General features: G+C 27.0%; 1 protein-coding gene across 2 annotated transcripts in view; it reads right to left on the bottom strand.

Annotated features, from left to right (window-relative positions):
- Positions 1–21133, bottom strand: part of LOC145252784 (crystallin J1A-like) — a 624153-nt gene that overhangs the window by 558768 nt on the left and 44252 nt on the right. For both annotated transcript variants that reach the window (XM_080112726.1, XM_080112727.1), the window contains exons 2-3: positions 16904–17080; positions 12527–12607 (exon numbers count right to left, since the gene is read on the bottom strand). In XM_080112726.1, coding sequence (XP_079968852.1) covers positions 12527–12607; positions 16904–17080 — 258 coding nt within the window. The remainder of the gene's footprint in view (positions 1–12526; positions 12608–16903; positions 17081–21133) is intronic.

The raw sequence follows: 21133 nt of genomic DNA, 5'->3' as shown, positions 1-21133 counted from the left end.
TGTGACGGCAGTTCTTCAGACCTCCATAATTCACAAGGAGTAGTTAACACCTATTATTTTTTCTTACTTTTTCATTGCTTTTACACGTTGTTTCTAACGTGAAGAATAAGTTTAGCCAAACTAATTTTGCAATAGGGTATATCAAAGGAACACATATAAAAATGATACCACTATAAAAAACAAATGAAATACTAGATAAAATTGAGCAAACATAATTACCAAAATTACAGAAAAAGATTAAAAAAAACAAACAAAAAATGGTGAAGTTTGTTGAGTGAAATGAATTATTGAAAGAAAATTAATTGAACTAATAGAAATGTTAAATAAAAAATGTCACATTTCAATATTTTTTTAATAATTAAATTCTCAGGGTTGTCGAAATTAAAAATTAAGTGATTTTTTTTTTTATTAGACTTCTTTCGAAGCTTGTTACCTTGAAAAATACATTTAAAACCCCGTTTTTTTTTTAATAAATTGAAAAATAAATGTAATTAAAAAAATTTAATTGATAATTGAAACTTTAAAAACATATTAAACATTGAAAAATTACTTATCTCACAAATTAACGTCCAATAAAGTAGATCCAGTCTTCATACAGGAATTTGGTTATAATAAATATATCTTTCCCAAACTTAAAAATTAAATCTTTTTTTTTTTTTTTTTTTGAGAGAGAGAGAGAGTGCTTTAAAATCGCCGGGAGTGCCTCCTAAAATTTTAAAGAAGTAAATTTTAGGAGTTTAGTGCCTTTCAAAGACGGTTATCATAATTTATTATCATCATTTAATTTCCTTTTTTCCTCCCCCCCCCCACACCTTTCCACGTGGTTCAGTAGTTAACCAGTGCTCCTGTTGCTGTCAGTCAGCTATCTTTACCTAAGTTTTAATTTCTAGTTAAAAGAATTTTTCATGAATGGAATCAGCATTTTTAAAAATTATTTTTTTAGTTGTATATATTGTATTTACTCTTTGAAGTTAAGGAGGGTTAAAAAAAATGGTGACACCTAGATGGTGACGTAGGCAAAAAAAAAAAAGAAAAAAAAAAGACACTGCGATTTCGACCCTCACTAATAAAACTGCTCTGAGTGACTAGTTGGTAATTTTTTGTTCCTTTTCTTTTTTATTTTGCTCCTCCAATTTATTTGGATGCTTCATAGTTAAAAATGTTTTAACATGTTGGTTGTGGTCATGTTAGATGGTTTTATTCCTCGCGATATTTTAATTTGACAGACTTTGCAAATGGCTTTCAACTCATCATCTTCAAAAAGACTTTTTTTTGGACTTTGGGCCATATTAGAAAATTCAGTTTATCTGTAAACAAATAATTTACTATTAAATTTTGTTTTAAAGCTAGTCACTTATTTGGATAATTAATTGAAAATAATCCGCTAAAAAAGACAAAAAGAAAAAATATAAAGGGATGGGGCGGTAAATTGTACCAACCGGTAGTTAACAAAAAAAAACTTATAGAATTTAATTTTTGAAACCAATGTATAAAAGTTTGCATAATGAAATGTAAATATGCATTTTCAGGTTTGTATTACTGTACACATAGATTCGAAAAAGTTGTCAAAAAACAAATATATAACAAACAAATATTATCAAAGGCAAGATAAGTTACTTTTCTACCAAACTGGGTAATTTATTTTGTTTTTATTCAATGTAACATGTTTATTCAGCTCGAAAAACATGCAGTGTTTACCGATGTATTGGAAAATTCAAAATGGCGCCCGACACTCTCTTTAACATGGTAAGTTCGGGAAAAGGTGTTATAAATAATAAACTAGACAAAATACTATTAAAAAAACACCGAATATATGTCAAAATATGTCACGGTAACATATATTGAGCGAGTTTCTAGCAGTATTTTGTATAGTTTATTATTTATAACATCTTTTCCTGAACTAACCGTGTTAAAGAGAGTGTCGGGCGCCATTTTGAATTTTCCAATACATCGGTAAACACTGTATGCTTTTCGAGCTGAATAAACATGTTACATTGAATAAAAACCCGAAAAATATATCCAGTTAGGTAGAAAAATAACTTATCTTGCCTTTGATAACATTTATTTGTTATATATTTGTTTTTTGACAACTTTTTCGAATCTATGTGTACAGTCATACAAACCCGCATTTTCTTTTGAATTTTTTTTTTGGTTGACTGTGTTCAATTCACACATGGTTGATGCGGTTCAATATTGCTAAACTATAAGTCCTTAGTAAAATTCTATTTATAAACACTTTTTAAAATGAAATTATTTAATTAATCGTAAATATTATTTAGACATAAAAATTAATTGATTACAAAACCTTTTAAAAATATATATATTAATTTCTTTTTCGTTCGGCAAAGAACTGCGCAAAACACTTTTAATTTTCAATTTAAAATTCTAGAAAAAAGATTATATTATTCTGCTTTTAATATAATCACATTCAGGGTTTTATCTTTCTGGAGAAAAAAAAAATAATGGATTTTATTTCAATGAAATTAAAAAAAAAAAAAACTTGACTGAATTGAATTAATTATCCTTAAATTAACGAAGGGGTTATTTAATAACTTTAGGTTTGGAAGAGATAGGTATGGGGTCGATTTTTTTGAAACTTCAAAAGAAACCGACTACTGTCAAAACTTTGCGAAATAATACAACGTGATCAGTTTCATTTTAGAGATATTTCTTTCAAAAGCCTTCTTTTAAAAAAAGAAAAAAAAAGTATATTGTTCTATTAAACCTTTTACTGTTTAAATAATTTGACTTTGCTCGTTTTATTTTAAGAAAATATAAGGTGAAAAAGCATTTTCATTCACTATTAGAAGATTTGTCAGTAAAAAAAAACAATAAAAAAAAGAGCCCTGGGCTCTACATTGCGAGTAAAAATAAAAAAAAACGCTTATCTTTTTGGCGATTGTTTTTTTTTTTACTGACAAATCTTCTAATACTGAATGAAAATGCTTTTTCAACTTATATTTTCTTAAAATAAAACGAGTAAAGTCAAATTATTTAAACAGTAAAAGGTTTAATAGAACAATATACTTTTTTTTTCTGCATACTTCTTTTCAAGTTAACTCTTTTGTAGTTTTGATTACAATAGATCTGAATGAATGAACCTTGTAAGGGAGGGGCACTAAGCATTGCCCTGTTAATAATGAATTTCTTTGGTTTCTTTTTATTTCTCTCTTGCGGTTAGAAATATCAGGAAATTTTTTTCTTTTTTTCAACATCAGACTAAAAGAATCGTAATGAAGGAATCGGAAAATTAAGGTATTTTTTAACGATGCGATTCCGATTCCGATACCTCCCAAAATACACGATTCTTACGATTAACGATTCCGATTAATCGTCCCACCACTAGAATTAACCTTCTTTATCCTGCTTCCCTGACTGTCATAGCATGCAGAAGTTCAAATGTTATGTAAGCAAACATCTTGCTGCTCAATTCCTTTACATCTCAGTGGCAATTTGCCTTGTTTAATTATATATATATATATATATATATATATATATATATATAATAAAATTACAATAAGTTTACCAAGGTAATCAAAATGGTAAACTTTAAATATATTATAAATATTAAAGAGTTAATATTTACAAGTAAAATAAACTCAGCCAGATGTAAAAGCTCAATAAAACCGAAAAGGAAATAGAGCTTATAATATGAACAAATGATTAATAAAACATGTTAAAAGACATCTTGAAAAAGAGTTTAAAACATATTTAATTTTAAAAAAGGAAACACAAGTGCATATATATATATATATATATATATATATATATATATATATATATATATTCAAATTTATGCTAATCAGTGATGAATTATTATGATTTTTTTTTTACTAATGCTTATTCTATGATAAGTAGTTTAGCTTGAAAATCTATGAGTTAAGGATTTTTATTTATTTCCTTGTTTGAATTTTTCATGGATTAAGAAATATAATTTATTGAATTTTATTTTCATCAATTTTCACATATACATATACATATATGTTTGCATCAATTGGTTTGCTAAATGTAAATCCAATGAAACTCATGTGATTATTAAAGAGTGCTCAATGCAGGACAGAGCTGGTGTATAGACTGTTTTTTATACAAACATTATTGGTTACATATGTGCATACATGATCCAGTGGAATCCCAATCCAAGGCCAACACCTCATCAGACCAAATATCGACTCTTTGCACAATAAACAGACTATATATATATATATATATATATATATATATATGTAAAATCAAGACAACAAAATAGAAAATAACATCATACCGTGTATTTCCTTATACTTTTAATAACTATTTGGACAAATTATATTATTTTAAAATATTCCAAAAATAGCTACTCTTCAGACACCAAAATACATTCGATATATATATATATATATATATATATATATATATATATATATGTATATGACTATATTCACAATCCCTATTTTAAATTTATTTATTAATTCATTTTTTTTTTTCGATTACCTTTGAATTGAGTATAGTATTTTCTATTTTTATATTCATTTAATCTTTTAAGGTTTTTTCTAATTTTTCTAATTATTTTTCTGATTGATTGCTCAAGTCCTAAATTACACCTTCCAAATTTTAGTCTATTTATATGTCCAACTATTCATTTCTAAATTTGCCTTAGTTTCATATACATTTTTTATTTATATGTTACAATCTATTTATTTATCCTTTTTTATTTACTTGCTATTTTTTAAAGAAAAACTATAATTAAAAGGTATATTTAAATAATTTTAAATTTAATTTTAATGGGACCCTAACAGGTACTACCACTCTGGGTCAGAGTGGACCTGGGAGCAATGGTAATTAAAGGGTGGCTCCACACTCCCCAAAGCCCGCAAACTGAGGCCTCACCACTGGATATAGTTTAAGGTCATATCCAGGACCAGAGTGTAAGGGAGATAACTCGATTTTACCGAAATTTTTCGATTCATAATTTTATCGAAATTCCTTTATATTCTTAACTTCTTAACGGACTTCTCATATCATACTCTTTATAGCAATTTAGGTTAAATTTCTCACTTAGTTTACTCAAAACTTATATTCTGATTTATTTTAATCCATCATAATCTTTGCGTCTTAATATTTTTCAATTATTAACATTTGATATTTTGGGTTTGTATTACTGTACACATAGATTCGAAAAAGTTGTCATATAACATATAAATTTCATCAAAGACAAGATAAGTTACTTTTCTACCAAACTAGATATATTTTTCGTGTTTTTATTCAATGTAACATGTTTATTGAGCTCGGAAACCATACAGTGTTTACCGATATATTAGAAAATTCAAGATGGCGTCTGACTCTCTTTAACACGGTAAGTTTGGGAAAAGGTGTTATAAATAAAAACCTGGATAAAATACTGTTAAAAACTTGCTCAATATATGTTACCGTGACATAGGTTGACATATATTCGGCGGGTTTTTAATAGTATTTTGTCTAGTTTTTTATTTATAACACCTTTTCCTATGTTTCAAGTAAGCATAGATTACATCGTTTGGCGAGAGGGTACCATAGATTGAAGCTCAGTCGAGCAGTTGCCATGAAAATAAAGGTAAAGCAGAGATAAACTCGCAACATCTCTTCTGTGAGAAAGAGGTTGCAGGGAAGAGAAAAGGACATCTCCTATGAGGCTATAAAGTCTATTTTGAACTCTATCAAGGCAGGATAAGTCCTTTCTAGCAACTCCTGCCCAGATGTGGCAACATTATTCCATCCTTGGACGTACCTGGCTCTTATATAGATAGAGAACTGCATCAGCAGTGAGATATCTACTGGATCGATAGAAGGATCCCACCATTTTTCCAGCGGTCTTGACAGCAGATTTGATGTACTTGTTCCATTTCAGATCAGGAGTAAAGGTCAAGCCCAGAAGCTTGTCAAAACATGAGGCCTTCTCAAGACGAGAGCTATTCATTTCAATTGATGCCAGATGAGGATCAGAACATTGATGATGTAAAGATAGAAGCTTGGTTTTAGATGCATTAAAAGTAACGAGCCACTCCTTTCTCCATTATACCACGTGCTCAAGATCAGAGGAGAGAAAACCCCAGAAATCTAATATATACTGACGAATTTATTTTGTCAGAATGATAAAAAGACTTTCATATAAATTATAAAGTTCATCTTTTGAATAACTAACAATGGAATTTTTTTTTTTGATAAGCCAATGAAAAATGTTTACCTACTTTGAAAAAAAAAAAAAACTAACGATGAAATTTTTTTTTTTCATAAGCCAATGAAAAATGTTTATCTACTTCGAAAAAAAAAAACTAACAATGAAATTTTTTTTTTTTCATAAGCCAATGAAAAATGTTTACCTACTTCGAAAAAAAAAACAAAAAAACTCTGAGGATGAACAATTTTTCTGTATTTAATCAAGAAAATTCTTCAATTTCCTTATTGTAATATGAAAAATAATTAAAATAAAGTATTTTGTGTTTAGAAAAAAATTACATTTTTTTAAAAATCATTTTTGTTTCTTTTGCAAAAGAAAAAGTGTTGCATCTGTTTAGTTCTTGGTTAATGACAAATCCTTCTAGACAGAGGCAATTTAAATTTTGTTTTCCTATAAGCAAAAGTACACTTTTCTTTTGGGGGCTGGATTTTTCTCATATTAAAAATGAGATAATACTCAATCTGCCCTCGTGGGAAGGCTTTCAAAGTTACACCTTTTCCTAAAGTCAGTGTTTTTTTTGTGCAATAAAATTAGATTAAGTTTAGTTCGGCAAAGCTCAGTTTTTAATGGTTCAAATTCTGTAGAAGCAATAAAAAAATTAAACAAGTTAATTAACGCCGCTTTAAAAGTTATCCAAATAAATATTTTTGTTCCTCTACAGAATCTGAACAGCTATTCATAACTCACGTTTTTTCAAGAGAAATCAAATAAATTAACTGTAACATTTTATTTTTAATGATAAAATATTTTTGTTATTAAATTCAGATAAAATAATTCTTTATAATAAAACGTCTATTTTTTAGTAAACAATTTTTATTGGCTAATCAAACAACTTCTTTACGTAAAATTTCAAATGTTTAGACCAATTTGGTAGAGACTGCAGAGGTCAAATTTTATTGAAACTTTGATCCCAATTTTGACCCCTTAACATTTGTTTTGGACTCAAATCAAATTAAAAAGTTTGATCATGTCAAAGTAACCTACATCTAAAATTTCAAGTGTTTAGACCCCAAATTGTCGGAGGCGTTTGGTAGAGTTTTCAAAGGTCAAATAAATGAACTATGACCCCTTGACAGCCAAATTTCTGGCCAAAAACTAATTAAAAAGATTTTCCCAAATCTCAATACCCCTTATATGAAATCTCGAGTCTGTAAACTGAAAACTGACAGAGTAGTTTGGTAGGGAAATGTACAAACACAATTTCACTTTTATAGTATATAGATTTGAAGAAAATTTTTCATTGGCTATTGGAATTTAAAATTTTGTGGCCAAAGAACATGTCAATAAGGAAAATATAGTGGACTGTGTATTCACTCCACTCGAAATAACAGAATTAAAATGGACATTTCGTTCACTTTCATCACAACAGACAACGAGATTGGAAGGTTTGAGAGCTATTACCAGCATTTGTGCATCGTGTGAAATAGCTAAGGTTTTGAGAAAAAGAGGGGAAATAAATGACGGGTAGCAGTGGATATGTCGTAGCTGTAAGCCAAGAGTTAACCTGCGAAAAGGCTCATTCTTTGAGGAAAGTAATCTTCAAATAAAGCAGATAATAATGTTGATTTTCTACTGGAGCACGGAAATGAAACAATCCACAATTGAGAAGGAAGTAGAAGCTAGATCATAAGCTATAGTGGATTTGGAAACAATTTATCAAGAGAGGTGTGTGAGCAGGACATTTTAAACAAGCCAATATTGCTTGGCGCGTTAGATGGAGATAAGCCAAAGGAAGTTGAAATAGATGAATTTTTTATAGGGAAATTTAATGCAAACGTAAATTTGAATTAATGTCTATTAAAGCTGATATCTGGGTGTTCAGGGCAGTTGAACGGCATAGTAATAGATGCAATGTCACTAACATAAAATGCAGGAATGGAGAAACATTGTTTCTGATAATCAAATCTGTTGAAAAATTAATCTGCAAAAATTTTATTTCCTTAGTAAATGCAAGTTGTATTCCCCAGATAAAACCACTCTTCCAAACTAGTACCTATATATATATATATATATATATATATATATATATATATACACACACACTGATGAAGACTGAAGGATCGGTCGAAAATATGTACATGTAAAAAAAGGTTTAAAATTTTTTTTCATAATATTATTTTGTATTCCTGCACGTCACCAATTAAAAACGAATAAAGAAAAGTTATAAGCTTTTATACATTTCGTGTTCTTTTTTATACATTTCCATTCATTATATATATATATATATATATATATATATATATATATATATATATATATAATTGTTGTTGTTGAGATCCGATTTCATTAATTGCAAACAGAACTTTCAGAAACAAAATGAGTTCTACAGAGTTGTCTCCCTTAGAAACTCAGGGGAAATAACTCCCTAGTAATCAAGATTTACTTCCCTTACAAAAGACGTTAGTAAATTTTTCAAAAACTAATAATCATGCATTATTTTAAAAACTATTATCCTTATCTCGGCTGTTGGTAGGCTACGGTCATCTAGTGGTTAACGACATAGACTGACAACCTTAGTGTCTCACGTTAGAAAAAAAAAAAAAATGATATTTTATGATTTTTTTTTTTTATGAATTTATTTTTTGTTCGAATCAAAATGAAAATCTTTTCTATATATATACAACAAAAAAAATGATAGCAAATAAAATATTTTCTTAAATAATGTTGGATGCTGCAACTTCATTTGTTCAGTCTTTCGGCAACTTTCAGAGCTTTATATAAACTGCTCAGAAAATTTCAATGATAACAAGGTTCTTATTCTGTATAAGTACCAAACAAAAATAGTTTAGAAGGAATTTTCCTTCACTGATTGTAGACAGAATAGACTAAGTGTAGAATTACAACAGATACTAGTGATGAAACGATTCCAATATTTGTACAGATTCCGATTCTTTATAAATGTCTAAATATTAAACTATAAAATGGTTATTTTGTCTGGATTACTGTAAAAACACATCTTAAATGTGCATATATTTTCTCAAACATAAAAACACACTTGTGAGGAGGTGATCTAGAGATTTTATTCTTACTGAAAGTTTAAATCAATAAATATTTATTTTATTATTACTACAAGCAGTGGAAGATCTTTTAAAACAAAATCAAATAAAAAATATCATTAAAGGAATTGTTTTTGGTATCAGAAAATTGGCGCTCATTTTTCAGACTCCGATATCCCCAAAAGTTCTGATATTTCATATTCCGATTGATCGTCCCAACACTAATAGATGCTACAACTCGTGCCAATCCAAAAGGCCACAGAACGTTGAAATATGTTTTATTTGCTGGCATGTGATGGACTGCTTTTAAAAATTTACCAGATCTTTATTTATCCCTTTTTTTCTCTCCTTTTTTTTTTTTGCATTTACATAGGCATCACCACTTATCAAGGCCCAGAGGCCACTCAAGGATAAGGGTTAAAGGGTGTACAGTAGTCAATTGGACAATATTGTAGCTGTTAGTAATGGAAATTCGGTAAAATAGTTAACTGTGGAAGAGCTCATCAAGAACTTGTTTATGTTGGACTTGAAGAAAATCATATGGTAGCCAGCTGGAAAGCAGGGAAACAAAAGACAGTTCCACTTCTTTTCATATTTTTCTTGACCTTTCCCTGTTAACTGACCCTTTCAACTTGTAGTGATCTATTAACCCAATCTCTTTCTGACAATGTGACCAACCCATCAAAGTCTCCTTTTTTGCACACATCTTCCCAGACTGCATCATTTGTTGATCATATTATATTCATTAAAAACTAATAGCATAAAATCATCTTAATTCATTCAAATCAAACTTCATTTCCTCACCGGTCACTATGTATGTGTGTTGTCATCTTTCAGAGCTGAGGATAAATTTGTTGCTTTAATCAAAGTCATCTCATACTTATCTCATTACTTATATTAATAGGAGACGAAATCTATTCTTTTTTTTTTTGTGCATTTTAGATTTTGAGGCTAATTCCTTTTGTATTCATTTTTCGAGATGTCCACTCGAAACAGGGGAAGACAATTCAAGAAGTTCTTATGAAAGATTAAATTTTGTAAAACAAAATTTCTTTAAAAAAAAAAAAGAAAAAAAAGTAAACTTTTCAAGAAATATAAGTTTTAATGATTATTTTTTATTCAAATTTAGTTTTGTAAAAAAAAAAAAAGTTTTTTTTTATTTTATATAACGACCACTTTCATTCATGTCTGAAAAACAAACAAAAAAAAAAATGCCCATTGTAATTTATCTCCAAATTCTAATTATTTTATAAAACCGAAAAAAAAAAAAAAAAAAAAAAAAAATTACAATAAATATTCAAATCTTTTATGTTAATGTGTTAATTTAGTGATTCTTAAACATTGTGAAACTAACATTTTCAGAGAAGTTCTTGAATTGTCTCCCCTTGCTCAAAGTGAACGTCTTCAAAAATGAAAACCAAAAAAAATTGTCTTTAAAAACTAAAATGGACAAATACCAAAGAGGTTTATTCAACTTGATCACTTAATGCTGCAAATAAAAGGAGGCACAAGAGAACGGAAAGAGACTTATTAGTGTTATTTACATTATTCAGATTACTTTTTTCATAATTTCTGAATCTTTGAGATGAGATGCGAGTGCTTGTGTTATGTTGATTAATTGCTATTATTCTGTTTACTAGTCCATGAAAGATCCACCTGCACAAGAACATATTTAGTTAATATTTCTACTAAGAAACATACACATTCGTATTTAATTAACATAATCATCATTTGCTTACCTAGATGGTCATAACAAAGAACTTGCATGTTCCATATTACTAGCCCCACTTAAATTAACTAATTCAAAATCTCACAGGTGCTGGGCTAATGTATCCGTTTCTGCGTATATATCTAGCACCCTTGTATATATCTGTGCAGTAACCAAAGCATGCTTGTCTTATTTTGTGTCAAACTTTTAACTGAATTGAGTTGATTAGTTAAAATTCATACAATGTAAAAAAAAAAAAGTTCTACTCATATAATTACACTATTTTTTTTAATACAATTCTTGCAACTATACCTAACCATTATAAATTGGACAAAATGTGTTTGATTGCAAGAATCAAATGTACTCGAAAAACAATGGGAATAAATCGTCCTAATTATTGAACTTGGGTGATGCAATCAAATCAATTGCCAAAAAAACGTCACAGCGAACTACTCTGATAGAATGGAAGTTGTTTGTTTTGGAAAACCAAACTAACCTATTCTCTCTCTCTCTCTCCCTTCATCACTGCCAAAACCAAACAATAAAGTAGAATTATATTTTCAGAAATCAAAATAAAAAGAAAACTGGCCCTTAATGAGCGCAACCAAATTCACCATCAACCCGACCTTGCCCGACCATCCACTTCCTGCTTTGCTGCCACACAGACATTTACAATGAAGCTGATTGATATTTTGTAAATCAAAACATCGTCATTTTTCATTGAGTGTAACACAATATAGCAGTCGGATATTTTTATGCCCAAAATCTTCAATGACTTCAAAATGAACATCGCCGACTTGATCTTTCCGTACACTGGCAAATAAAACCCATCAAACTTGTACGTAATCTAAAAACCCGTTATCTTCTGAGCAAGTGTGATGTTTCAACCTTGTGTCATACATGAGCACAAGAAATTCATAACCATGCGTGGTATGTTAGCTGCTTGTTCCAGTACATGCCTCAACATAATCTTGCCAGACTGAGGACTATTAAACCCTGTGTTAATCCCATGAGGTGTTCTGTCACATTAATTTTGCTTAAGTGGTCATAATTCTTTGGAAACTTATTTCTTTTCCTCCCTCCCAGTTCTCTTCTGACTCAGCGAGAGCATAGCAGTTGTATCTCAGTTTTCCTTGGAGGTGAATCAGATTGAAAAGTAATGTTTATGTAATGAACTCATTAATTTTTCTTGCTAATTCATGGAAACATTTTGTGTTCATCATAGATATTAAAAAAATAACTCGTGGATCCTATGGGTATTTTTTAATTTTGATCTAAATTTAAGATTTTAAAACTTTCCCTTAGTTTTATAATTTATTTTATTATTTTATATAAATATCAACAAGATACAAGTGATGCAAACTGTTCAACAGGAACTGTAGATATATCCTGAACCGGCAGGATAACTTTATTTTACAAAATAATAACACTATAAACTTTTTCGTATTGGTGTGTTTAAACACTCCATGTTTGGAACACCCAGGTAACTAATGCAGGGTAAAAAATCTTTCTTTCTCTAAATGTTTGATTAATCATGTCTTTGAATCTCTCAGATGCCATTTATTCCTTTATTCTCCTCCCAAGCATGTTATAATGTGTAAGAATTTGAATTGGAAATCATTAGAAACTCACCTGACCAGATTGGATTCTCATAGGCTGAGGAAGGGCCAAAGAATTGGTAAAAACTTTTCTGCAGGTTCGGAATATTTACACCTGAAATGAATAATAGAAACAAGAAAGTGATAATTAATAGAAGTTATTTGAAACGCACAAACAAAACTGTATGAACACTATGAGAGAGCGGGTCTTAAGAATAAAAAATAAATAGGACCAAGCAAATTACAAATAGGAATACACTTCAAAGACACCATAAATTTTAATAATATATAGAAAATTAATAATATTATATTCCTTTCATTAAATAAATATTGAAGACTAGTAGACAGCACCAGGTTTTGCCCGGTCGTAAAATATGCTTAAATATATTTAAGCGTATTTTACGATTTGGCAAGACCTGGTGCTCACTACATGTTGTGCAGATTCATATTTATTATGACAGAGGAAATTCTTTATTGAATATTATATTATACCTAATATATAAAAATGGTTTCAAAAGTTTAAAAAATGACTTAGGTGCCATCAGCTAGAAGCGAAACCAAAACATTTAGCACTCCAGAAGCGTTCCCACCTTTTTAAAACATATAGATAAAAACATTTTGAATTAAACCACTTCAAGACATGCATGAATTATTTCTTAAGCAGTATATAATAAAGTTATATTCCATATAGCATTTTAATGCTCAATTTTTCATATATATAAATACATATATAAGTGTTGGGACGATTAATTAGTATCGGAAAAAAATGTGCCTCTTTTCCAATGCCAAAAAACGATTCTTTTGTCTTTTATATTTGATTTTGTTTAAAACAAAATATTCCACTTCTGGTATTAATGATAAAATAATAAATATTTATTGATTTTAAACAACCAGTAAAACTAAAATCGATAGATCAATCCCCACAAAAATATTTTTATGTTTATGAAAATATATTCACATTTTACGCGTGTTTTTATAGTACCTATTTACTATGCCTCCCCACGGGATAGAGTTAGACACCAGGGTCGTTTTTTAACGTGGAGAAAAGGTACAAAAATAAAAATTGTCTCAGTCGTGAAGGATTTCTCCTCCACCGAAAGAGAACAAGAAATAGAAGTGTAGCATCTGAAGAACAGATACTACACTTTGATCTTGTCCCGAAGGCGTGTTTTTATAGTAATCGAGAAAAAATAACCCTGTAGTTAAATAATTACCGATTTATAAAGAATCTGATCGGTAATTGTATCAATCTGGAATTTAGTACAGAATCGATAATTGTATCGAAATTGGGAAAAATATTGGAATCGTCCCATCACACACATATATATTAGTGTTGGGACGATTAATCGGAATCGGGACTTTTTGGAGGATCGGAATCAGGAAAATTTGTGCCTATTTTCTGATGCCTAAAAACGATTCCTTTAATTATTGTGTTTTTGTTAAAAACAAAATCTTCCACTGCTTGTAGTAATAATAAAATAATAAATATTTATTGATTTTGAACAACCAATAAAACTAAAATCTTTAGATCATACCCCCCACAAGTCCGTTTTTACCTTTTAGAAAATATATGCACATTTACTGTGTGTTTTTTTATGGTAATTGGGAAAAATAACAACTTTGTAGTTAAGTATTTAAAATATTTTAAAGAATCAGAATTGAATTGGTAATTGTATCGGAAAAAATATTGGAATCATCCCACCACTAATATATATATATATATATATATATATATATATATATATATATATATATATATATATATAAAATAAAGCTGCATGTCTGTGTGTGTGTGTGTGTGTGTATCTGGTTACGAATAGGCTCCTATATGGTTGACTATTATAGAAAACTGATCATATATAATGATAGATGTATCAAGACACAGAAATGGGCATGTTTGATCTGGCAGAACGGGGTTTCATTAAAATTGTGGGGTCTGCGTTCGCACCTGATCCACAAAGTATGGAAATAAAAAATTTAAAAATTAAAAAAAAACGTTTACAAGTGTTTTTGATATAGATGTACATAATATTTTGATAAGTATGTTTTAACTTAGAGATGGTATAATAAAATTGTGGGGTCTGCGTTCGCACCTGGCCTCCATAGAATGGAAATAGGCACAAACTTTAATAAAGACTTTTCATATCTATCTGCGTAAGTATACTTTGATAATTATGTTTCAGTTTGAAGAAATATGGTATAATATAATTATGGGATGTTCGTTCGCACCTGACCTCCACAGAATGGAAATATGTCACAAAGTTTAACAAGGTTTTTTAATATAGATCCACAGAATATTGTGATAAGTGTTTCACTGTAAACAGGTATGGTATAATAAATTATGGGGTTTATCTATTTTATTTTTACTTTCATCATATTTTGCTTTGGTTTTGATACTCCCAAATTTAACCCAAATTTACAACCCTTCCTTTTCATAACCTATCATACTTTCATAAATCAGAGTCCATTTTCAGTAGGCTGTTTTTGAACCCAGTCAACGACGGGTACTTTTGCTAGTAAATATATATAGATACACTGCTGATCAAAAATTTAAGACCACTTAAAAATCTTAAAAAAACCCAACTTTTTTTAAGGATAGATTTTAAACTTTTCCGCTGGAGAGAGTTCTAGTTTTGATTCAAGCTGATGGTACCTGTATAAGAGCCAAGTACGTCCCAAAGATGGAGTACTGTTTCCACATCTGGGCAAGAGCTGCTAGAAGCATCTTATCTTGCCTTGACAGAGTTCAAAATAGACTTTGTTGCCTAGTGGGGGATGTCCTTTTCTTTTCCCTGCAACCTCTTTCCCACAGAAGAGATGTTGCGAACCTTTCTCTGCTTTATTGTTATTTTCATGGCAAGTGCTCATCTGAGTTTCAATCTATGGTCTGACTTTCATGAAAAACGCTCATCTAGCTGAAACCACTGTCAATAATTTCCCCCACTCTTTATCTGTGCCTAAACCTAAATGTAGATTCCATGAACAAAGTTTCTTTCTTAGAACTGCATTCCATTTTCCTGCTTTCCAACTGACTACAACATGGTCCTTTTCAAGTCCAACATAAACCAGTTCTTGATGAGCTGTCCCCTTAAGTAATCCAATTTACCAAATTACGATATTTTCCTATTGACTACCCTACACTCATTAACCCTTATGCTTGAGTGGTCTCTGGGCCTTGGTATGTGATGACTCCTGAAAAAAAACCAAAAAAAAAAACCCCTAAAACCTTAAGTACAGCCAACATTACAGATAATCCTTTCATTAAAGTCACATAACCCACTGATGTCATGAAATAATGTTTGAAAATATGATCTGATGTCATCCCATTAGATCAAATTGCAGGGGGACATTACAAAAATCATGCGAAAGTGACCATATGTTCTTTCACTAAAGACGAAGCATTATTTTTCATTTGAACAAGTGCAATTAAAAAAAATTTCTTGCCTGCGAAATACAGTAAAGTAAGAGATATTTATATTTTTTTAAAAAAGTTTATTTATCATAAAAATTGGAAATTCAAGAAAGCTAAATTTAATGAACAAAATATACTATAAAACTTGGATGTAAGAGTCCCGAGTTGAACCAGATACACCTGAAGAAGTTACATCAACCAAAACGTTGTGAAAATAATACTCAAGATAAGAACAGTATTCTGAAGAATACAAAGAATATGAATAATGAATCTTCATCTAAAAAATTTCAGAACCATAAATGCATTTTAAGCAAAATACTGTTATGTCCATACGTGTCATGTCGAAATTAGTAAAAATTCGCAAAATTACAGAAATTAATCAAATAGAAAAATAATTATGAGTAAAAATAAAATTACGAGGTGGATGCAGTTTGCTTGAAGCATTGTGTAGTATGTAGTTAAATGAAATGTGTAGAACGCGGTACAATGCAGAGGTAACAGAAAGACACAAGCTGAAGCAGAGTTTTATTAATACAACTTTCAAATACATGTGTACATATTCATATATTTCTTATACAGATTATAAAAATACACAAAATAACATTTATTGAATTATAGAATTTTATTGTATTTGTTGATGTTTCTTAAAATCCAGCACGGTAACTAGTCTATAATTTGTAAAAATACAAAAATACAAAATAATTGTAATTTGCCATTTCAAAATAGAAAATAACAGGCTAATATCGTTTTTTTTTTTTTTTTTTTTGTGAGAACTAATTCTATTAGAAGTTTTACTAATTTCGACATGACAAGTAAGTACATAGTTTTACCTAAAAACATTTTTTTAAAATCCCTTTATACTGCACAAGTACTGAACCTGGAGAAAATATTAAAAGTTTGGGATTTGACAATGTCAGTAAACGATATAAAAGCAAGTTTCAAAAAAAATTTAGAGGTGGCATTAAAAATACATGATCGATTTTAAAAAAAACTACAAACCTGAATTCTCTACCAAACTCTTGAGAACCACATAGGCTTGGTCGCCATAACATGTCTGCTTTCCAGTTTGTTGATTGTAAAAAGGATTCTGGGAGGATTCCCAAAATTCCCAGTTATCTTGGGATTTTAGTAAGGCATCCAATTTTTCCAAATTATAATTCCAGTGAATTGGTTGTACTAAAACAGAAAAAAACAAAAAAAAAAACATTTCTTGAAATTAAAAAAAGAAAACATTTCTTTGAATTAAAAAAACAAAACATTTCTTTAAATTAAAAAAACAAAACATTTCTATAAATTAAAAAAAACAAAACATTTCTATAAATTAAAAAAACAAAACATTTCTTTAAATTAAAAAAAGAAAAAAGAAAACTTAAAACAATAAAAAAGATAAAGAGCAACATGGAAATGGGAACAAACATAGAATATCTTGTTCTTTACTTTTCCAGGTTGAATTTCTTGTTCTTTACTTTTCCAGGTTTAATAAAATCTTAAGAATATTACTTTTCATGCGCGCATTTTTCCATATAATCCATGATTTTTCCAGGCATTGCTATTGTATTAATATATAAATTTATAATATTTATTAATGATTGTCAAAAAAAAATTAGCTCTCAAACACACATTTATGCAATATTTATCATTCAATCACAGTAGTTCCGAGCCAGGGTCTCTACCGAGACTGCGGTTCATGAATTCGTGATCGGTATAGAGCGTAAACTAACAAAAAAGAAGATGGCACTCGGTGTCTTTTTAGATATCATTGGAGCTTTTGACAACATACCCTTCAATAGTATGTTCAAGTCGCTACGAGAACTCAATGTGCCACCAGTACTCATCCGATGGATTGAGTATATGGTGAGGCACAGAACAGTTCAAGTAGAACTACTGAGGGCAACTGTTAAAAGGGAAGTAGTTAAATGAAACCCCCAAAGTGGGATTTTATCACCTTTACTATGGAACTGTATGCTGAATCCTCTTTTAAAGGAGTTTAAAAATAGGAATATTTATGCCCAGGCTGATGCTGATGACATCGCAGTGCTGGTCGCGGGTTCCAAAGCATCATTGGTCAGACGCATTGCCAAAATGGGACTACATTTTCATCAAATGTGATAACGAAAAATTTGAGTTCATTCAAAGAATATGTATATCATAGAATTCACTAATATTTTTAATCGATAAATTCACCATTTTTTTGCTATAAAATCATAAATAGAGTTAAACAAAAATTAGTTATTAAAAAAAAGTTCGGTTTTTTAATTATAAAAAAAAACGATACATAGGATTGAACCTAAAATCTTTCCACCAACCCCCGGTACTCTAACCGTTACGCTAACATGTCATATTGGCAAAATCCCAGTAAAAAAATATTTATATACAAAAAAAGTTATGCAAAATAAAAAAAAGCGTTAGTCACTTATGTACTTACTCTCCTGTTTGTGAACCCACATATTTTGTAACTTTTTCTCTACTGAACCAATTTACGAAATTTGTTTTTCAAAATGTAGCTAATGAGGTGTTCTATCCAACTATATAAACTGTTTGAAATTTGGTTGCTAACGAAATTAGTGGTGGGGGTTTGAATGTGTCTCGATTCATTCAATTTCGGAATTAAGAATATATTCAACCACTACCGTGGTTGAATGATATACATATCTCATATATATCATATATAATATATACCATATATAATATATATATCATATATAAAATATATCATATATAACATATATATCATATATAACATATATAACATATATATCATATATACATATATATCATATATAACATATATATCATATACAATATATATATATCATATACAATATATATATATATCATATACAATATATATATATATCATATACAATATATATATCATATACAATATATATATCATATACAATATATATATCATATACAATATATATATCATATACAATACATATATCATATATAATACATATATCATATATAATACATATATCATATATAATACATATATCACATATAATACATATATCACATATAATACATATATCACATATAATACATATATCACATATAATACATATATCACATATAATACATATATCACATATAATACATATATCACATATAATACATATATCACATATAATACATATATCACATATAATATATATATCACATAAAATATATATATCACATAAAATATATATATCATAAAATATATATATCACATATAATATATATATCACATATAATATATATATCACATATAATATATATATCATATATAATATATATATCATATATAATATATATATCATATATAAATATATATATCATATATAATATATATATCATATATAATATATATATCATATATAATATATATATCATATATAATATATATATCATATATAATATATATATCATATATAATATATATATATTATATATAATATATATATATTATATATAATATATATATCATATATAATATATATATCATATATAATATATATATTATATAAAATATATATATCATATATAATATACATATCATATATAATATACATATCATATATAATATATATATCATATATAATATATATATCATATATAATATATATATCATATATAATATATATATCATATATAATATATATATATCATATATAATATATATATATCATATATAATATATATATCATATATAATATATATATCATATATAATATATATATCATATATAATATATATATCATATATAATATATATATCATATATAATATATATATCATATATAATATATATATCATATATAATATATATATCATATATAATATATATATCATATATAATATATATATCATATATAATATATATATCATATATAATATATATATCATATATAATATATATATCATATATAATATATATATCATATATAATATATATATCATATATAATATATATATCATATATAATATATATATCATATATAATATATATATCATATATAATATATATATCATATATAATATATATATCATATATAATATATATATCATATATAATATATATATCATATATAATATATATATCATATATAATATATATATCATATATAATATATATATCATATATAATATATATATCATATATAATATATATATATCATATATAATATATATATCATATATAATATATATATCATATATAATATATATATCATATATAATATATATATATCATATATGATATATATATATCATATATGATATATATATATCATATATGATATATATATATCATATATAATATATATATCATATATAATATATATATCATATATAATATATATATCATATATAATATATATATCATATATAATATATATATCATATATAATATATATATCATATATAATATATATATCATATATAATATATATATCATATATAATATATATATCATATATAATATATATATCATATATAATATATATATCATATATAATATATATATCATATATAATATATATATCATATATAATATATATATCATATATAATATATATATCATATATAATATATATATATATCATATATAATATATATATCATATATAATATATATATCATATATAATATATATATCGTATATAATATATATATTATATAATATATGTATCATATATAATATATATTATATAATATATGTATCATATATAATATATATATCATATATAATATATATATCATATATAATATATATATCATATATAATATATATATCATATATAATATATATATCATATATAATATATATATCATATATAATATATATATCATATATAATATATATATCATATATAATCTATATATCATATATAATCTATATATCATATATAATCTATATATCATATATAATATATATATCATATATATATATATATATATATCATATATATAAATGTAGCTAATGAGGTGTTCTATCCAACTATATAAACCGTTTGAAATTTGGTTGCGAACGGAATTAGTGGTGGGGGTTTGAATGTGTCTCGATTCATTCAATTTCGGACTTAAGCATATATTCAACCACTACCGTGGCTGAATGATATATATATCTCATATAATATATATATATATCATATATAATATATATATCATATATATATACTATATAATATATATATACTATATAATATATATATATACTATATAATATATATACTATATAATAT

Source organism: Euprymna scolopes, chromosome 29 (assembly GCF_053919585.1).
Source record: "Euprymna scolopes isolate OS-2025 chromosome 29, ASM5391958v1, whole genome shotgun sequence".
NCBI classification, from domain to species: domain Eukaryota; kingdom Metazoa; phylum Mollusca; class Cephalopoda; order Sepiida; family Sepiolidae; genus Euprymna; species Euprymna scolopes.
Note: the sequence above shows the minus strand (reverse complement) of the source record. Positions and strands in the feature narration are given on the sequence as shown.